The 15,114-nt window shown below is 43.7% G+C and overlaps 1 protein-coding gene across 3 annotated transcripts in view; it reads right to left on the minus strand.

Annotated features, from left to right (window-relative positions):
- The window catches only part of MLF1 (myeloid leukemia factor 1), a 43,144-nt gene extending 31,309 nt beyond the window's left edge, over positions 1 to 11,835 (minus strand). For all 3 annotated transcript variants that reach the window (XM_083177869.1, XM_083177868.1, XM_083177867.1), the window contains exon 1: positions 11,677 to 11,835. In XM_083177869.1, coding sequence (XP_083033995.1) covers positions 11,677 to 11,723 — 47 coding nt within the window. In that variant the 5' untranslated portion in view covers positions 11,724 to 11,835. The remainder of the gene's footprint in view (positions 1 to 11,676) is intronic.
- Positions 11,836 to 15,114: the final 3,279 nt, after the last annotated feature.

Consider the following 15,114-nt stretch of genomic DNA (forward strand, 5'->3'; position numbering starts at 1 on the left):
GCGCGCATCGCATAGTACAAAACGGACGGTCCGGGAACGGACCGTCTATGGGTACCTTATGAAGAGGACGTCTCAGGGCAAAGAATAGGCATGCAACCTTAAGTGTGCTGGATGCAACAACTAGGTGCATGGGTACACAAGAGCCATTTGTGGGCACACCAAACATAACTCAGCGAGGAGGCAATATAACATACACGGTTGACTTTTCTTTTTTTCCGTCAAAGTGTTACTCAGATTCCCTGTTGTGAAGATACAGCTGCGACATGCAGACACTGGAGCTTTCTAAATGGATTACGCTGGCTGTAGGATATGGAAATGCGCTGCCCAGATAAACTAGAAGGTTTCCCTAAGGAAGATTTAATCCATGGGAAACCAGCACATTCATACAACAGTTACAGGGGGCGCATGCTTTAGCACAGTGGTTTTAGCGTAACCACTTAGGGTTTTACAAATGTTTAGTCTTTGCCCAGTTGCAATGCAACAGGGTTATTTTCTAATATTTCCCTGAATCTGGTGGAATACTGTTATTTGTCAGATGCAGATATCCAGTCTGTGATATCCAGCTGCGGAATTCATATTATATTATTTACACCCGTCCATTCCAGTAGGATAGGAACAGTTGTCAGGCCAAGTCACCTGCATACATTTAGAGGCTCTTTCATTTACAAAGAAGTGTTTTTACATTACAGTCTTTTTACATTAGTCAAAAAAGCTGCACATTATTATTTTGTGTTCAGTCACATAAAAAGGGACAAGTTACTAGTTAGGAGTGCAACAGGTATTTCTCATTAAATACTCTTTGCTGTGGATCGGGTGGCCAATCCCGTGAATGGTCCTTAAAATTGCTGGGATTTGAATCCTAGGATTGTATCTTCCAATGGTGGGATTTCATTCCCATGATTAGAATGCCGGGTGGTGTCTGAGCACCTATCCAGCTGCTCCTACCTCTGGTTGTATGGCTCTGTGCAGAGGGGTCAGAGGTCACTCTGCACCCACCGCACCGATCGCCTCCTGCCTGCCGGGTTATGCTACTACCGGTAATCCCCATGTTAGTAACAATGCGGGGTGACTGGTTTGGGAAGGGGAGGGTGAATTTATTTAAGCTACTGCACAGATACTAGGGTGGTCAATCCTGGGAATCCCAAGACTGAGCATTTTTCAATCCTGAATCCCAGATTGAAAAAACAAAATGACCCGGGATAGGCCACCCTAGCTGTGGACATGAGGACTAGCAAATAAATGTGATCAGTCGTCTGATCAAATCTGGGGTAGCCAACTCCAGTCCTCGAGAGCTACCAACAGTTAATGTTTTCCAGATTTCCTCACAGAAATAATTAGTAATTAGCTCCACCTGTGGATCTTGTGACCTGTTGGTAGCTCTCGATTACTGGAGTTGGCTACCATGGGATAAAATCTTCAAAATACACAGTAGTGCACACGGGGGGGGGGGGGGGGGGATCCTGAGTACACAGATTTAGAGAGACAAAGACTCTTTGCTGGTTAAGCTGTCAACGTTTCCGCATCAGTTGCCTTTCATATACATACCACTTGACATGGAGCACTGACGGCTAAACTGCAGATAGAGAAGATATGCACCGCCCAGCAGGGTCACAGATGATAGAAGCCATGCGTGTATAATGTGTCTATTTATCATTGATCACATGTGTAATCTGGGGGTGCAGAGGCAAAACTCTGGGAGGCAATGGAGTCATCTGCCGCCGGGCTCCTGCTCTCAAGGGGGCACCTCTCCACCACTGCCAGTTTAAATCCATTAATTGAAAGCTATCAAAATTGCTTCTGTGGCTGAGTTCTGAAATATATATATATATATATATATATATATATATATATATGTTCTCCCTCTCTTTCTGTATATACATACAGTATATAATATATATTTCATAACAGACTATATATATTTTGAATAACAGTGTGTGTGTGTGTGTGTGTGTGTGTGTGTGTGTGTGTGTGTGTGTGTGTGTGTGTGGGGGGGGGCACCAATATTCATCTTGCCTCCGGGCATCTGGGACGAACTTACGCCACTGTGGGGGTGATATTAGAGCCCAGGATCGGTTTGCAATATATGATCATATCTGTTGCACGTATTAGTCAGCATCCGCAGGGACAGGGGCTCTGAAATAAGCCTGTCCCTGCAATGGGCTGGGAGGGTTGCTGGTGCATCTGCACATGTGCTGACTGCACAAGCACAGAGGGCACTTCCGGGGAAGGTTCCAGAGGCTTTTGTAGGATTATAGTCAGGTTTATGATTAACCAATCATATCAAACAGTTGATAGTGATTATCATTTTCATATGAGGGTCAAAACAGTCATTAACAGAAACAGATGTGCAGGTTGCTTAAAATTGGGTGAGCAACAACCAAACTCTACTACAAAGTTGAGGTTATAGAAGATATTTTCATGCACCATGACAAGACAGAGCACAACACCAAGACACAAGGTAGTTCTACTGCATCGACCAGGTCTCTCCCAAGCAAAGATTTCAAATCAGACTGAGGCTTAAAGATGTGCTGTTCACTATAGGTCGCTCATATTGTAATAAATACTTAGGGTTAGTATAGCACATTAAGGCCCTTATTCTGCTTGGTGCGGCCGGAGCCGCATGTGGCGGTCCGCATGAAAATGGCGGGGGATACGCCTCCACCATCTTGGAGCAGCCCCCTGCATTCGATGGTCGCCGACCATCGAAGGCAGGGCCGCACGCTCCACCAGCTCCCGCACCCATAGAGCTCACGGACACTTGTCCGTGTGAAAGCATGTATGGGGGCGGGCAACTGACATCCGGCGATGTCAGATGCCCGCCCCCAACACATGCGTCACAGCCTCATTACCATGCGTACGCCCCGCGTTTGCATGGGAACGCCCATGAAACGCGGGGCGTATGCATAGGGAAATGAGGCTAAGTAGCCCCTCACACCCCTATCCACCCCCTTTGCGGCGGTAAAAAAAAAATGTGCGGCGATTTCGCCTGCACATGCGCAGAGTGCCCTCTGCACATGCGCAGAGCGAAAACATCGGCGGAACGGCCGCAAGCGGCCGTTACCGCTTAGATCAGAATAAGGGCCTAAGAGTGGAGTTCAATTGTTTTGTGTGCAGCCTTCAATAATGGTCTTACATTGGATCATTTCAATTGTTTTGGTCATCCATTGTTGCACCCAAATATTTATTTTATTATTTATTAACAGTTTCTTATATAGCGCATACATATGCCGCAGCGCTTTACAGCGTATAGTTCAATATTCACATCAGTCCCTGCTCAAGTGGACCTTACAATCTATATTCCCTACCACATGTACACGCACACATTCTAGGGTTAATTTTGTTGGAAGCCAATTGACCTACCAGTATATTATTGGATGTGAGAGGAAACTGGAGTACCAGGAAGAAACCCACGCAAGTACGGCGGAGAATATACAAACTCTGATGTCCAAATAGACTGAGGTTAACCATAGCATCTAAGCTCTGGGTTAGAGCATTTAAACAATTAACTCGCCAATAAAATGTATATTTTATGAAACGCTCTGTGGTGCACTAACTGTGGCTATTTGGCAAGATTGTAGGATAGGTGTATTTCGGCACATCTGTAGCACAGGCAGCAATATCCCGAATTATGGGTGACAGAACAGAGAACTGTACGTTTAGAAAGAAAGAAAGAAACAAAAAGATAGTTTCAGCTAATGTTCTGCCAAACTTTGAAGCTATATAAATGTGCAACAAATTATATAAATTAAAAAATAGATATGTTACATAAGAGCTAAAATCATTTAAGTGAAATTAATAACCTCAAATACACTAAAAAGGATTTCATATGAACAGATACATACTATATTACTCTATCATGAAAAGATGTCTGGCAGAAGCTGCTGACAATTGTACATGAATTCTGTCCAAGAGATTTCACACAGCGCCGGCCAATTTTCCAACATACCACTGAAAGAATAATGAGATTCCAACTAGTACATGAAAGAAAATCAATTTTAAAGGGATGCCCATCCAGTGGATGCAGCCAGCAGTGCAGACTGACAAAGTGGTCAAACCGGTCCTTAAGGTCTCCATTATAGCACATGTAGGGAGCACTCCAGTGCAGGTCACCACAATTTCAGGCCTTAAGGAACAGTAATGCAGTTTCTGTTTTACACCTCAGCTAGAGCATCAAGACTATTCAGCTTGTTCAGTAGAGGATGAGGGGAGGGATGGATGGATGTCAAATGAAATTTGCTTGTGAGTTCTTCAGTCAAAATTTACAATTACAATTTAAAAATAAATTAACAAACTTTGGCCCGATCCAGGTTGGAACATCTGAGATGCCGCTTGGATGAACACATCCCCCCTCATATACCTCTGCTAGCAGAAGAAATCATTCAATGGTCGCCGATGGTCAACGACAAAGATGTGGTGGGCGGCTGAGGTCTTGTAACATCAGCTGCCCACCCCTGGCAGGCAATGGCCCGCCTGCATACTCATTGTCCAGCACCGTCACCACCGCTGGCCCACCCTCCCTGCAAAGAATCGGGCTGGCGAGTTTGTAACTCGCCGAGTATGTTCGTTAAAACCCCAAACATCGGAACGGCCCAAATTCGCCCTCTTTCGAGTCTTAATGAATCACCCCCTTTCCAGTTTTCCTAACCCAAATCACCATAGAATAATTTCTAAGGGGCAGACTCAACTGCTGATGGGAAATATAAAAAACCTGTGGTGCAGCAGTGTGGTTTTGGTATCCGTTTACAGGAGTGAAAATGGGGTGCATTGATTTTTGTTTCTTTTTCCAAGCATCTCCAGAATAAAATCAGTCATACATTTTGGGAGAAATCACTGGGACTTGCCCCGGAACTTCAGCCGCACCTCCCTCGAGGAATAATCAAGCAATTGGAAGGTAATTTAGTTTAAATAGTCTGTAATTAATTACTTTCCAAAGAGTGCGCGCGTGTATGAGTGTGTCCGTCTCGTGTAGTATATTCCTAGGCTACCATATTATCCCTTTAAACAGGAACACTCATAAATTACACAGGTTCTTTAGCAGGCCGACTTCAAGCCTGCATGTAACCTGGGGTTAATCAGCTAGAGAACCTGTGTAATTCCAGCAGCTGGGAGTAGTACTCATAGTGGGTTATCCTGGCTCACTCGTAAAGGCAAATTCAATCTCAGATGGACAAAACCATATGCACTGCAGGTGGGGTTGATGTAACATATCCAGAGAGTTACATTGGTGCGCTCCACATCAAAAGCCACCATAAGGGCTGTAAACTTATTGCTTCTGATTATATAAATATTTTAAATTGTATTATTTTAATTTAATATTTTTTTATTTTCTTATTTTTATTCTTGTTTTACCTTTGCTCAACTCTTATCTACACTTGTCCTATCCTTTTAATTCTTTACAGTTGTTCGTCCCCTACCACTGTGTTTATATATTTTGCTTTGCAAAATTATCTCTATCCGTACCCAAACAAAAAAACAGCAGCTGCCCAGCGCAATCTGTGTTTCACCTTTTTTTTAATTCTCCTGGTGGCTGCAGTAACATCTTCTGGATCCCAGCAGTCAAGTGGTCATCACTCCCAGGTAAGACCACCATTCTGGTATTCCACCGCTATCCCTAAAGCAGGGCTCTACAAACTCAGGGCCATGTTGAGCAAGATTTTAGTCTTGGCAATTAGGTTTTACAAGAGCTAGGGACTAATAAATGTAATTGCCCAAAGTAAATAAATGAATAAAATGCTGCACTTTTTCAGAGGTTACATCCTGGAGTAGGTTGGGAGTGTGTGGGTCTGCTGCCTCCTCCCTTCGGTATGTGAAAGATGCCACCAATGGATGACTCTCTGCAGTCTTATCCATCTACCTGTTGATACAGACAATGAAGGAGGAGTGTATTCCTGGGGGAGCTGGACACCAAAATAACAGAACATGATGCACGATAATGTTTGCCTCCTGAAACTAATTTTGCTTATTTCACACACAGTGCGGCTTGGATCCTCAACTGGGTCCTACTGTATAATGAGTCTGGCTACGTCCACTGTTTTGTTTACACCCGACTGCTTCATAATGTTTGGCAGCTTTGTTCAATATTCAAACTTAGTATATAATTCAACTAATAATAATAATTATTTAGTTACACTATGACAAATAAGGAATCATCTTTCCATGACTCTGTTTTGATAAAAGCATAATACCCATTGGCCAAAAAGCTTCAAAGCAGCTGGTAATGTTGTTATCAAAGTAACAGATGCAACATTTGGTCCCAACAAAAAAAAACTCAGAAAGAACTGGTTGGAACGCCATGCAAATAATAGGCATCAGTCAAGAAAACATTGGTCAAGTTCATGATGCCCACTTATAAGCTACACAAAAGTACTATATTGATTTTATCGGAAAAGTGATTAAATGGATATTCCAGATTTTATATAACATATAGGTAGATACTGAATTAAGATGAACATCTATCAGAAACATTACTAATGAAGTCACCCATTGAGATAGATACTGTATATATATTTTTTTCCCCAGGTATGAAATTGCAGGCTGCTGTATTTCTCCTAAACCCAGGTAGTTTTGGCCTGTGGAAACTGAAAAAGTGTGCCCTGTTCTGCAAACACCCGGGGTGGCATTTGGATTGGACTGCCACAAAATGATATATTATGTAGGGCGACTGCCCAATAATCTGGCACTCTGCCATTCAGCAGGAGTGGCAGATCATACATTGATAGATAGAGATATATATATATATATATATATATATATATATATATATATATATATATATATATATATATATATATATAGAGATAGAGATAGAGATAGAGATAGAGAGATATATATAGAAATCTCCACTATTTATTATCAGTTAATTTAGTGTGTGCAGAGCCCCTACAATGTCTGTTTAAACAATGTGGTCACAAGCCATAGGGCACCCCAAAACTAGGAAAGGTGAGTGCCGATGTTAAGTGAATATATTGTTTATTAGATTAATTTTTTAAATTAGTCTTATTGTGGTCACATTCTCTCATGCACCCTGCTTTAACTAAGATTCCATAGCTTATGTTAACCATTTCCCTAGATGATTAGTGACAGGTGTGTTGGTAGCTGCTCACCTATAAAAGCAAAGTGTGCTGTGAGCTTCAGACCAGATAGCATGCCTGGAATCAAACATTGATGTGATAGCTATGTGTATTGTAGCCATTTTCAGCGATAGTGTCAGGACCTGCAGAAAGGTGGGGTCCCGTGACGGGGGCTGCAGGCTTAAATGCATTGATCAATTCATGAACCAAATCTCCGCTATTTATTATCAGTTAATTTAGTGTGTGCAGAGCCCCTACAATGTAGAGGTGTTTTTTTCACAAGATAAAGAATGAAACCGACCCAACGCGTTTCGTCTCGGTATGAGACTTCATCAGGGGTATGCAAACTTTTTTTTAATACAAATCTTTAAAGGTTCTAACAAGGATTTCCTTTCTTGTATAAGATCAATTATACGGGCTGGCCTCTCAGTTTATTAGATGACCCTTCCTGGATTGGGTATGCTGCCTTTTATGGTGAAATCCTGTTGGTCAATATGGGAAAGAAAAGGACACAGGTTTTTTCCTTTTTCAAGTCCTTCACAATAAGGATTCTTAGTATGGAACCTTTTGAATAGGATTAAAATGCCCCCCTATTTAGCTAGTTATAGTCTAGTGTACAATGCAGTCCAACTGGGATCCAATGGCGTTTGGATATTACAGTGGCCTCTTTGGACCCTCAATTTTTCAATGAAGGATATATCCTCTAACAAATGTCTTTCAGGAAAGTTTTCTCAGTAAAATTATTTAGCTGCTCCTCAAGGTCCAGCCAACAAGTCCTTGTTGGCTGGACCTTGAGGAGCAGCTAAATAATTTAAATAAAACTGTTTTAATATCACTACTTTTTAATAAATGTTTCATGTGTAAAATCACTTTCTGTGTATGCAATATTATATAAGGAGAGACAGGAATTAGCACCTTATGTTATAGGGCGCCTGGTAACACTAGTGTGTGTGTATATATATATATATATATATATATATATATATATATATATATATATATATATACACACACACACACACACACACACACACACACACACACACACACACACACACACACACTATAAATAAATGCGAATGTGATTTTAAGATAACCAACTTTATAGGGCTGCAGTATATAACATGCATTAAGCAAAGAGCTTATTTAAATCTGTGTTAGTGAACAGGTTTTCTAGGTACAATGTTCTTCTTGCAAATGTTATCAGATTAGGAGAGGGCTTTGCATGGGGATTTATGTAACAGAGGCTCTTGCATGTGAATCCAAAAAGTATACAGTGCACTGTTTAAACTCTTCTATCAACACGTTCAATCCACTTTATACTTAGAACACATCTCCTTTCACTTACTTCTAAGGTTACTCTGAGGCCACAGTGACCTCTTGTCAGACTTACTGCTTTCTACACTACTGTCATCCTCCTCTGCAATTAATACAGTATGTGTTTACTTCAGCTTGTTGATGATAAAAAAATATATATATACTTGTTGGTTTTTACTCATACCTGGTCAAACAAAAATATGATAAATAAACTGGTAAAGGAGGATTTATTACGATTATACCTTCAAAGTACAGTAATCTGCAATGCATGCTGGTACTTTTTAAAAGATGATAATAGTAATAATTTCCTGGATTTGTTCTACCTGACCTCCCTCAATTGTGGCCCATACTACAATTTATTATATTTTTTTTATGCCTGAGTTTTTTTGATTTTATTATTTTTTAGTTGCTCACACTGGTCACTTAAGCCCCATACACACTAGATGAGATTTTGAGCTGAAATCCGCTCAAAACACAAAGTTTGAGCGGCTTTGAGCTCAAAGCCGCCCAGTGTGTATGGCCCGACGATGAGCGGTGATGTGCGTTCCCGCATCATTGCCAGGAAAGCCGCTCATCTGCTGGTATTACTAGAAAATGAGCGGCTTTGAGGACGGCTTTGCATAGCGCTGCGCTATGGAAGGCTGTCCGCCCCCCACTGACAGCGCTGGGCAGGGGGAAAGCCGCTCTGTGTGTATGCACGGAGCGGCTTTCCCCCAAGTGATGACAGCAGTCAACGTTGTCCATATACGCTGGGCAAAATCGCCCAGTGTGTATGGACCTTAACAGCGGAGGTTGAGTAACCTTTCACTAATGAAAGCCATTCGCTACACAACAAACATTTTTTAATGAAGTAATTTAAAAGGGCAACAGAAAACGTACAAAAGCCACTTACATTATATTCAGAAAAACTCCTTATATATGTAGACTACAGCTGAAGGTTGTGTTGGCTACCAGGAAATGGCACTGTACACACTTCAAATGTAAATAGCACAACAATCCACATTCATAACAAACCACACATTACTAACATTACAAAACATTGATGTGTGCACACTGACTTTGCAAAAATGTATTTATTTTTAAATTATTTACCAAGCTTATGAATAGAATCTCATAGGAGAGGTTAAACTAGTCCACCCCTTTAGAGAATTGGGCAGTGCTAGACTTGATGATACAGATGTTACACCCTCACAGCCATGAGCAGTGGTTACTTAGCAGCATCTTAATAAGTGACCGGATGACAGAGCAACAGTGTATTGGTTGACAGTAAATAGTTTGACACCATATGGTCAACATGCATTAAGGCCAACAGACGAAAGGTCAAAAAGGTTGGCTGACATATGGTTGACACCTTTTCTTTTTTTTCACATGTTCTACCAACAGTTGGTTAAGTTAGAAAGCGAGACACCTTGCCTAAAGTGTGGTGATTGAATAGAGCCCATGAGAGTCTGTGTTTCCACTGATCATAGTTACAGAATGAAATGTACAAGATTTGGCAAAAAAAACAAAACCACTATTTCCACCAGTTATGTCACCCTTTATACCTGTCTACCTACCTATTTAGGGTCGACCTACTGACTGCTTACTTAAGGCCCCCCAAACACTATGGGCGGTATTCAATGTGAATACCTGCGAGGTGCAGCGAATCCTTTTTTGGATTTGCTGCACATTCGCCACGTTCCGGAGCCGGCGGGCTCCGGTATTCAACGAGTCAGGGGCAGCGAGCCCCTGACTGGCGAATATGAGCTCCTGCGGCGATTGCCGCAGGGAGCCTGAGGACGGTGCCAGGCAGAGAGATGGTAGTCTCTCTGCCTAGCCCAGACCTTTGTGGGGGGGTTAGGTGGGCTCCCCGGGTGCCAGGCAGCACAGGCTGCCCCCCCGGGGGTGCCAGCAGGGGAGAGTATATTCACTACACACGATCGTAATGATCGTGCAGTGAATATATGAATATGTAATGAGCGGCTCGGCTCCGGCGCCCCCTGCTGGCTGCTGTGTAAAAAAAATAAAAATAAAAATATTTTTTAAAATTAAATATATATTCATGTGCTTACAGCACATGAATAAAAATAGCATGCCCCTCCTCAGAATAAAATTCCTGATTTTTTGACACCAAATGTAAAAAACAAAACACTTTATTTTCAAAGTTCACATTCCACTTCGCCATAAAAAGATAGCGATTGCTACTCGGTGAATCATGGCGAAAAAAAACTTCAAATGTATTCGCCATGTGGTCATTGAATAGGGTGATTCACCGTTTTTGTCAGAAATTCGCCAAACAGCACAAATTCGCCATAAAAACCTGGCGAACCAGCCTCATTGAATACCGCCCTATATGACGTCTCTGAGGGGAGAAGTCGCATACGATGATGCTCCGTGAGCCGTCCGAGACCTTTCTGGCAGCAGGATCGTATGCAATACATTGCATGCAGTCCTTCTGCATCTGACAGATCACATGTGATCCCTTTTCCTGCCACCAGGAGGGGGTCAGATTTGGAAGTCGGACATGCGGACCTCTGACTCTGATCCAATGATCACAGGGCGGCGCCTTGGATCGGATGTCATACACATGCAATTTGGGATGATTTCACCTGATTTCTAGGCCTGAGCTGCCGGAATCAGGTGAAATCGGACAAAAATCTCATAGTGTATGGGGGCCCCAAAGTACCAACCAACCAGCTCCTGACATTTTACAAGTAACTGCCAGTAACATGGCAGTTACAACCTGATCAACGGGTACTTTTTCTCTCTCTGAGGGTTGATATATCATCTCCCCATACTGTATTAAATAAACAGAAAACAATTTTACCCCCCCCCCCCCCCAAAAAAAAAGCACACACACAAACCTCCTGTTTAAATAACAGTGAGAGCCGCAGAACATTTGACATAATATATGTATAAGAATTTAATAAAGGTGTAAATGTATATTCCCAGAGGAGACTGGTCACTATTGTACCAGCCTAGTACCACAGCAAGGAACAGGGGAGCCGCTGCTAGACACAGAGGAAGGCAAGGCACAAGGTACCATATTAATGACACACATGTATGGGCACTGGCAGTCTCCAGAGGTTGTGCAACTAGAGGCAGCAGCACATCATGCTGGCACTTGTAGTTCCACAATAGGTACAAAGGCATGGGATGGTGACGAGGGACAACCGGCAATGCACCATCCAGGGTAAGGCTGTCTGTCCTCAGTCCATAGTATGTGGCTGTGCTACCTCATGCACTCCAAGCCCTGTTGGCAAAGGTGATTTGTGTATCTACAGCCTATGTGCTGCTCTGTGAAACTCACGAAAAAAATTGGTCTTCCTCGAAGTCCCTGAGCAGGCTCCCGAACATCTTCCCGCAGCAGCAGCGCCCCGCACCTACTAGCTCGGCTCAGCCGTTGTCCGATGGTGAGATGTACACGCTCTCGCCGGCGAGGACACGATATTATACAACTCAGCGTCACATGATCTACTTCCACGCCAGTGATTGGTTGCCCGCCTGCAGAAGTCTCTAGAGAAGGGACCCCCTCCTGTCTCCGTGACAACGGCTGTCAACAGTATGTCTGCCAAGAGCAGGGCTGGGATGGAAATAACTAGAATAAAGCGACACAAGTGTCCATTCAGTGTAATATTTTAGTTTACAATTCACATTATACTTCCTGCAAGTATTAGTCACTGAAAACCATAGTAATTCCTCAAACGCAATTAATAAAGCGTAGTAAGTTTTAAATATATACATGCCTACTTTTGAAAACTAGTTTCAGGGAGAATATAGTTGGTAGTAGAATTTTGTACAGCGCCCCATTGAGGGGGCGTGTCATGCTCCACCCAAAGGGCGTGTCTAGTTCCATATATGGAGAGATTGGGAAAAGAGATTGTGAACGTGGCACCTGGAAGCGTGGGTGTGCACTGCTACATCTGAGAGGAATCTTTTAAAATAATAATAATAATAATAATTTTATATAGCGCTTTTCTCAAAGAATTTAAAGTCTCTTAAAATACATCAAAAACATGGTACATTGAACAAAGGCCCATACACGCTGCTTTGTGGGCGTGCTGTACTAGCACGGATCGCATTGCATTGCATGTGCATCCGTTGTGCATGCAATGCGATGAAACCTAAGTACAAAAAGTATGTGCAAGCACATACTTTTTGTACTTAGGTTTCATCACATTGCATGCACAACGGATGCACATGCAATGCAATCCGTGCTAGTACAGCACGGAAAGCACGCCCACAAAGCAGCGTGTATGGGCTGCTTTAGAATTACATGAAGTTGGAATACAGAGAGAATTATAGCAGCGTGTATGGGCTGCTTTAGTCCTTAAGCAGCCCATACACGCTGCTTTGAGGGCGTGCTGTACTAGCACGGATCACATTGCATTGCATGTGCATCCGTTATGCATGCAATGCGATGCAATTTGATAAAACCTAAGTACAAAAAGTATGTGCTTGCACATACTTTTTGTACTTAGGTTTCATCACATTGCATTGCATGCACAACGGATGCACATGCAATGCAATGTGATCCATGCTAGTACAGCACGCCCACAGAGCAGCGTGTATGGGCTGCTAAAATAGAGAGCACATTAAGCATACTGCTGGGTTGGTGCAGACATTTTGGGTAATAACTTCTATGGGTTATATGTTCCAAACATAAAGGTACCAGGTGCGGCAGCCGTCTTGGGCGCACAATGTAGAAATTGGGAGAAATAGGTCACGCCCAGAAGAGATAAAACAAACTGGGTGGTTTCAGCATCCTAGTGTCCCACCATAACCATCGAGTCCATGTGTTTTTCATCAAATCTGCAAGCATACCAAATAAGACAGCCATTTTGGGTGCACCACGATGCTTATGCTATAGGACAGTGGTTCCCAACCTTTTTTGTCCCCCGTACCCCTTGATTAGGCTTTTCATTTATGAGTACCCCCTCGTGAAATTTTTAGGGGGCATGGCCTAAAAAGGGGTGTGGCTTAACAGGGGCAAGTCATACTGGCAATGACGAGAAAAAAAAAAAGTGCAACCACTTGACCACAATATAAGCTCAGCCCATTCTGCGGACAGCATATAAAATAACAGAACCTTGTCAAATCTCTATTACTGAAGCAACAGACATTCCAACGGATCATGTTGGCCTTCCAATAGTGCCAGATACACATATGCCCCCAAAAGTGCCAGATACACATTTGCTCCAATGGTGCCAGGTATGCCCGCACAGTACCAGAAACGGGAATGCCACCACGGTGCCAGGTATGACCCCATGGTACTGGGTATGTGCCCACAGTGCCAACAATGCCCCTACAGTGCCAGCAACAAGTATACCCCCATAGTGCCAGCAACAAGTATGCCCCACAGTGCCAGCAATGCCCCACAGTGCCAGCAATGCCCCACAGTGCCAACAACGCCCCACAGTGCCAGCAATGCCCCACAGTGCCAGCAACGCCCCACAGTGCCAGCAACAAGTATGCCCCACAGTGCCAGCAATGCCCCACAGTACCAGCAACAAGTATGCCCCACAGTGCCAACAATGCCCCACAGTGCCAGCAATGCCAGTAACAAGTATGCCCCACAGTGCCAACAATGCCCCACAGTGCCAGCAATGCCCCACAGTGCCAGCAACAAGTATGCCCCACAGTGCCAGCAATGCCCCCATAGTATTTCCCAGCAGCAGCACACTCACCATTGACGCTGCTGCTGGGGAGAGGACAGTCCAGTGTCCCCCTGCCATGTAGCTGCCGCGCTGCAGTGCTTCTCTCAGGGAAGGAGAGTACAGCACACTGCATATCTCTCCTTCCCTTCAGTGTGACTGGGCTGCCCGTCAATCAAAGTTCGCGGGCCGGCTCCTGATTGGCTGCCGGCCCGCAAGCTCCGATTGATTGGCGGACGGGCGGCCAGTCACAGGGAAGCACACTGAGGGCTAGGAGAGATGCGCAATGCACTCTCCTCCCCTCCAGCGACCTGACTGACTGCCGCGGCCGCCATTACAGGGCGGGCCGCGGCGTACCCCCCAGCGTGTGGACGCATACCCCCAGGGGTACGCGTACCACAGGTTGGGAACCGCTGCTATAGGAGATAAGCCACACATGGACGCAATGCACATATGGGAAAAATTACTTCTATCCAAATGTAGATGATCCCCAAAGCAGTTAGTAAGAGCTACTACACTTGGTAAAGTGCTGGGAAATGTTGCTGATGATTCAATGTAAATGTATCTCTCATACCTTTTTCCCCCAAAAAATGTAACAGTGTAATGTGGGCTAGGTGAAATGAGGGAGAGAGGGAGATTGCTGCTATGTCAGGGAGTCTCCTGTAGAATGCAGGAGGGGAGGTAACTATGATGTAACAGTGTAATGTGGGCTAGGTGACATGAGGAAGATTGCTAGACTAATGAGGGAGAAAGGGAGATTGCGGTTATGTCAGGGAATCTCCTGCAGAATGCAGGAGGGGAGGTAACTATAATGTAACAGTGTAATGTGGGCTAGATGACATGGGGGAGATTGCTAGACTAATGAGGGAGAGATGGAGATTGCTGTTATGTCAGGGAGTCTCCTGCGGAATGCAGGAGGGTAGGTAACTATGAATATATAGTTCCTGATAGTAAGTGGGTCCCCTTAATTTGTCCTCGCTTTCAGTAAAGTCCTGTAGTGCACAGCACTGGAAATGTCTCACATACTGCTGGAACTGCTTTAGCGTATATGGCTGTAACTGTGACTATGCTGATTTGATTAAAGTACTAACCAG

Source organism: Crinia signifera, chromosome 3, assembly GCF_055691185.1.
Source record: "Crinia signifera chromosome 3, ASM5569118v1, whole genome shotgun sequence".
In the NCBI taxonomy this organism is placed as follows: Eukaryota; Metazoa; Chordata; class Amphibia; order Anura; family Myobatrachidae; genus Crinia; species Crinia signifera.